The sequence below is a fragment of the Trachypithecus francoisi genome, unplaced genomic scaffold (genome assembly GCF_009764315.1).
Source record: "Trachypithecus francoisi isolate TF-2019V2 unplaced genomic scaffold, Tfra_2.0 Lachesis_group15, whole genome shotgun sequence".
NCBI lineage: Eukaryota > Metazoa > Chordata > Mammalia > Primates > Cercopithecidae > Trachypithecus > Trachypithecus francoisi.
Genome location: NW_022681460.1, coordinates 74,681,293 through 74,687,774, shown reverse-complemented (window position 1 = coordinate 74,687,774; position 6,482 = coordinate 74,681,293). Strand labels below are relative to the sequence as shown.

Genomic DNA, 6,482 nt, shown 5'->3' with positions numbered 1-6,482 from the left:
TATACCCTATTTTGAATGTGGCATCTTCATTTTAAAAGCTGGCCCAATTAATTAAAAATACTTGTAATGGAAAGTCTTGTTTCCTGAGCAGTCCATGTTGAGATAAATGGGAAAAGACATCTGCAGCCAGCATTTTCATAGTCTTCACTGAGATTAATGTCAACAAAAAATTTAATATGGCAGTCTTGTATTTTAAGCTCATGCTTTTGGGGATACATTTTCAAGTCTTCTTTAATGTGGAAACTGCAAACTTTAAGTGCCATTGCATGGCAATGGCAGTTAAAGAATAGAGTCCTCATTGTTAAGGTTAGGACATATTTTTCGATTAGTCCTTCAAGGACAGACTTTCAAAATGTTTGATTCTAATAGTCCCATGCTTTGAGTAGACTGATTACTCTTCAGTTTGTAAATGTAAGTGGGCTATGTGAAATTTCTTAACTGATCAAGATTTTGGATGTTCAGTTATGGATGAAAACTATCTCAACTTAATTTTACCCCCATTATGGTATGCAGGGTGTGTAGACAAAAGCTTATTACTAGCTAACTATATGAAAGGATAAACACTGTAATAATTCATGTGATTCAAAATGGGCAAAAGCAAAAGACTAGCTTCTCCTCAAGAAGAAAAATTTCAGACCTATGAAAAGGACAACAATACCAATTTTAAAAAATGTATTTACCTAGAAGCATTCAGAATGTTAACAAAACAGCCGCAACTTTTTTTTTCTTTTTTTGCAATTACAGAGTGGTATTCAGTTAACAGAACAACAATTATTTCATATAAGGTGCATCAGAGACAACTGAAAATGAAAAAAAACTACCATCCCCATTTATAACTAATTTGTGCTATGCACCAACAAGAACCTGCTTTAAATTTCCATGCCAATTTACAACCCCCATACTGTATCAGGCAAGGTTAGTGGCTATTGAAAATACCACCAGGACAGGGCTATCTAAAGACACATTCGGTAGTGTGTTAAGTATACAAAAAAAAGATACTGTGCAGTTTAAAAACAAATCTTACACAGCCTTACATTTCAATTTTTTTCTTTAAAAGGAGTGAGTTGTGTACAGGGGGGTTCAATGGTTTGTAGACAAGAAAAAAAACTGCGCTAGAACCAACTTATTCATCATCATCCTCTTCTTCTTCATCTTCTTCATCTTCCTCTTCTTCCTCATCCTCTTCATCTTCTTCATCTTCCTCCTCTTCCTTCTTTTTCTTGCTGTTTTTAGCCTTGACAACTCCCTTTTTTGCTGCATCAGGCTTTCCTTTAGCTCGATATGCAGCAATATCCTTTTTGTATTTTTCCTTCAGCTTCGCAGCCTTCTTTTCATAAGGCTGCTTGTCATCTGCAACAGTGTTATTCCACATCTCTCCTAGTTTCTTCGCAACATCACCAATGGACAGGCCAGGATGTTCTCCCTTGAATTTTGGGCAATACTCAGAGCAGAACAGGAAGAAGGCCGAAGGAGGCCTCTTGGGTGCATTAGGATCCTTGAACTTCTTTTTTGTCTCCCCTTTGGGAAGGATATAGGTTTTCATTTCTCTTTCGTAACGGGCCTTGTCTGCCTTTGCCACATCTTCAAATTTTCCTTTCTCTTTAGCAGACATGGTCTTCCACCTCTCTGAGCACTTCTTAGAAAACTCTGAGAAGCTGACTGAAGCATCTGGGTGCTGCTTCTTGTGCTCCTCCCGACAAGTTTGCACAAAAAATGCATATGATGACATTTTGCCTCTCAGCTTCTTAGGATCTCCTTTGCCCATGTTTAGTTATTTTTCCTCAGCAAGGCAGAGTCGCCCAGTGCCCATCTGGCTCTCACTTGCCCCTGTGCTATCACTATGGAACTCAATGTACTGCAATGGATGTCGCTCAATCATTATTATTATTGTACTAGTTCAGGTATTTATGTCTTTTCTCTAGGTTATTATGTAAAACTTTTGTTTATATTCAAGCTCTTTCCAATACAATTTATTATCTTAACGCAATATTCTTTTTTCAAAACCTTCCCCATACTCAAAAGATATTGGCTATTTGTAGTCTATAAAAACCTAGAGACTGTAAATCCCTCCATAGTTCATATATGTCATTAAGCCTGGATCTGCTCACTGAAATGCTTCAATCCTGGGATTATGGCTAGATATGCTAGTGGTGCCACATATCTGAGTTACCAGTGGTGAATCCTTACAGGTCTACAGCAGCCTCAATTCTTGCCTCCTCTGAAGAAAGAATCTGATGGAGGAGCATAAGACTGAATAAGAGACCAAGGCAAGTTTTAGAGAAGGGGTGAAAGTTTATTAACAAGCGTTAGAGCAAGAATGAAAAGAAAGTAAAGGACACTTGGAAGAGGGCCAAGTGGACATCTTGGAGGACAAGCGTGGGGTTTGACCTTTTGACTTGGGGGTTTTAGATGTCAGCATACTTCCAGGATCCTGTGTCCCTTCTCCCCTGATTCTTCCCGTGGGGTGGGTTGGCCACATGTGCAATGGCCTTGTGGAGGGAATGCACATGTGGAGGGAAGCATGCACAGTGTGTTTAGTGGAGTTGTATTCGTGTTCACTTGAGGCATTCTTCCGTTACCCGTGGAATGCCCCTGGAAGGTCATGTACCTGTTAAACTCCACCATTTTGCCTTTTAATGCACATGCTTGAGCACACCCACTCAACTCCTGGCATATTATCCAGAAGCTGCTTATCACTAGTTTCAGGCCTTTTCTTTTTTTTTCTTTTTTTCTTCTTTTTTTTTTTTTTTGAGATGGAGTCTCACTCAGCTGCCCAGGATAGAAGGCAGTGGTTTGATCTCGGCTCACTGCAACCACTGTCTCCAGGGTTCAAGTGATTCTCCCATCTCAGCCTCCCTAGTAGCTTGGATTACAGGCAGCCGCCATCATGCCCAGCTAATTTTTGTATTTTAGTAGAGGCAGGGTTTCACCACATTGGCCAGACTGGTCTTGAACTCCTAACCTCAGGTGACCAGCCTGTCTCGGCCTCCAAAATGCTAAGATTACAGAAGTGAGCCACCACGCCTGTCCTGTTTCAAGTATTTTCTACCTGTGGGGAAAATGCCTTTTCTTGGTGCTGGCTGCAACCAGTTATTATTTGAGAGAGACAGTAACCACCTGACTATCACCTGATGGGCACCTGACATTCCTAGTTGGTGGGGGGGGGGGGGGGGGGGCGTCCCTTGCCTGACTACCTACTGTAACAGAGATCGTGTACCATTCTATGGTGAAAAATGACAGCTGAAAGTGCAATTTACATTTAGATCAATTTCAGCTCAATTCTAAAAAGATATTTTAGGGAAGTCGGAACACTTTATTCCAGAAGATATTATTTAGTTACACAGAAGAACTTAAGGACGCAGAGTGATACTATATATGGAATAATGGGAAGGGTTATTCTGCTTTCTGACAGAAGTTGAATTAGATTAACTGGAATATCTTTTTGAATTAAATGTCTGTGAAACTTTTGATAAAATCTTAAAAATTCAAATTTTCCATTTTACACTTTAAGGAAATAATTAACTGTGCTCTTCTTAATGCTTCCAAAATGAAGTATTTTCATTCTCAACACCCTATGCTGGAGTTATTTAATTCAAACAGAAAGAAAAGGAAAGAAAGCCTCAGAATTCATAATAATGCTGTGATGAGTGTGATAACATGTTATCTACAGCCTTTGAGCCCTTTGAAGATAAGATGTTGAATAATGTCACTACATTATTATTACAGTTAGAATATAAATACAGGTTTAGCATCTTGTCAAGATAATACAACTATCAAAAGACTGCAAAGTGAGAAATTCACTTGTTCAATTTTAAAGGAATGAGGCAAGATTCAAAAGATAAAATCAAATAAAAGATACTGCATTTTATTATCTTTATATATCCTTTTCATAAAAATAAGTCATAAGAATATACATAGATTAATTAATTTTAAATTTAAGTTTTGTTGCCTATTACTTTATGTGGGAAAGTATTTTGAGCAGTCCAAATGACCTTAATTGAAATAAAATTGTTCTCTGATGGCCAGTGATGATGAGCATTTTTTCATGTGTCTGTTGGCTGTATGAATGTCTTCTTTTGAGAAATGTCTGTTCATATACTTTGCCCACTTTTTGATGGGGTTGTTTGTTTTTTTCTTGTAAATTTGTTTGAGTTCTTTGTAGGTTCTGGATATTAGCCCTTTGTCAGATGAGTTGATTGCAAAAATTTTCTCCCATTCTGTAGGTTGCCTGTTCACTCTGATGGTAGTTTCTTTTGCTGTGCAGAAGCTCTGTAGTTTAATTAGATCCCATTTGTCAATTTTGGCTTTTGCTGCCATTGCTTTTGGTGTTTTAGACATGAAGTCCTTGCCCATGCCTATGTCCTGAATGGTACTACAGAGGTTTTCTTCTAGGGTTTTTATGGCATTAGGTCTAACATTTAAGTCTCTAATAATAGGAACACTTTTACACTGTTGGTGGGATTGTAAACTAGTTCAACCATTATGGAAAACAGTATGGCGATTCCTCAAGGATCTAGAACTAGAGGTACCATATGACCCAGCCATCCCATTACTGGGTATATACCCAAAGGATTATAAATCATGCTGCTATAAAGACACATGCACATGTATGTTTATTGCGGCACTATTCACAATAGCAAAGACTTGGAATCAACCCAAATGTCCATCTGTGACAGACTGGATTAAGAAAATGCGGCACATATACACCATGGAATACTATGCAGCCATCAAAAAGGATGAGTTTGCGTCCTTTGTAGGGACATGGATGCAGCTGGAAACCATCATTCTTAGCAAACTATCACAAGAACAGAAAACCAAACACCACATGTTCTCACTCATAGGTGGGAACTGAACAATGAGATCACTTGGACTCGGGAAGGGGAACATCACACACTGGTACCTATCATGGGGAGGGGGGAGGGGGGAGGGACTGCATTGGGAGTTATACCTGATGGAAATGATGAATTGATGGGTGCTGATGAGTTGATGGGTGCAGCACACCAACATGGCACAAGTATACATATGTAACAAACCTACATGTTATGCACATGTACCCTAGAACTTAAAGTATAATAATAATAAAAAATAAAAAAGAAATAAAATTGTTCAACTGATTTATTTACATTTAGATGAATATCTAAATTAAATTTAGATGAATATCTAACATTGTGTTAAAACTAAAAATTAGTCATGTCTCTATGTTTTAGTTAATTAAATATTATGATTACTATAAAAAAGAAATTATTTTAGTATTTTAGTATTATTGCCTTTAAAGCAATTTTTTCACAGTGTATAGTCCTTTGATGGAAGTCATTTGGGTTATTCATCAAAACTAGACAATTGCTTAATTACCCCAAGGCACAGAATCCACACTACAATTTTAAAACATTAAAATAGGAAAAGTAATTAGTCTCTTGAGTACAATTAATCTGTCTACTAAGAATTGGGCCGAATTGTAGTTTAGTGTTCTCCAGAATTCAGAAGCCAATTTTAATTACACTGAAACGCTGAACTTGAAGCTTGCGGACTTTGGCTCTTAAAGTAAGTTAAATCTTTATATTTACTGTGGGTTTGACAAAACACAGGACACATGGAAAGGAAGGTTTTACTTCCAAAGTGAGACATCTACAGCAAAACTTCAGGATTGTTTATTCTTCTTTTATAAGCTAGATATTGTTTAAGGACCATAGAGTGTTTGATAGGCATTTCATAAAGCAGATGCAGTTTCTTTCTGCCGCACTTTCATTGACAAATATCAAGCACAGAGTTACTGGATATTAACACAGAGAAAAAGACATAAAAAACTAATAATTTTTACGGTAAACTTTAGAGAAAGGAGAATGTTGTTAGTAGCAGAAATGGTGCACTTCACAAAATATCTATGCATCAAATGATTATTTCAGCAAATGAACACTTCAGCAAATGATCAACTCAACAAAACATTTGTTCACTGTATTTATTTAATTTAATAATGCAATGTTTTTAAGAATGCATGAATTTCTTATTAATTCACACTGTTTTAATATCTTTCAAAGGTTTCTACAGAGTTTTCAATTTGTAGTAGCAGTTTAAGAAATGTATTTGACAAAAGCTAAGGGCTATAGGAAAGTTTAAATTTCCTTTCAATATATTTGGTATTCATGAAAGCCTATTTGTTTTCACTCGTGGCCTAAATTTAAGCATCACTTTACAGTGTTCAGTCTGTGCTAATATATTGTGAATCATTTGCAATATAATACCTATGTAATAAGCCATGTATCATTACCAAGATGCATTCTACAATTTTTCAAGTAAGAAATTGTTTCTCATATCTATATCACTCAGAAGTGAAAATATACTGAGCTTCATTTATTTCTTATATATTACCTGTATTTCAAATTTTTAAAGAATTTCTAAGCAAACCCTTCCTTTGCTCTTTTGCATGCATGGCTAATGTACATAGAATTAGAGATACAAATAATGCTACAAATTTAATTAATATA

General features: G+C 36.5%; 1 protein-coding gene across 1 annotated transcript; it reads right to left on the bottom strand.

Annotated features, from left to right (window-relative positions):
• Positions 1–453: 453 nt before the first annotated feature.
• Positions 454–1,782, bottom strand: LOC117097444 (high mobility group protein B1-like). Its single transcript, XM_033235287.1, has one exon. The coding sequence runs from the start codon at positions 1,763–1,765 to the stop codon at positions 1,124–1,126; it is 642 nt and encodes a 213-aa protein (XP_033091178.1). The 5' UTR covers positions 1,766–1,782; the 3' UTR covers positions 454–1,123.
• Between the last annotated feature and the right edge of the window lie 4,700 nt (positions 1,783–6,482).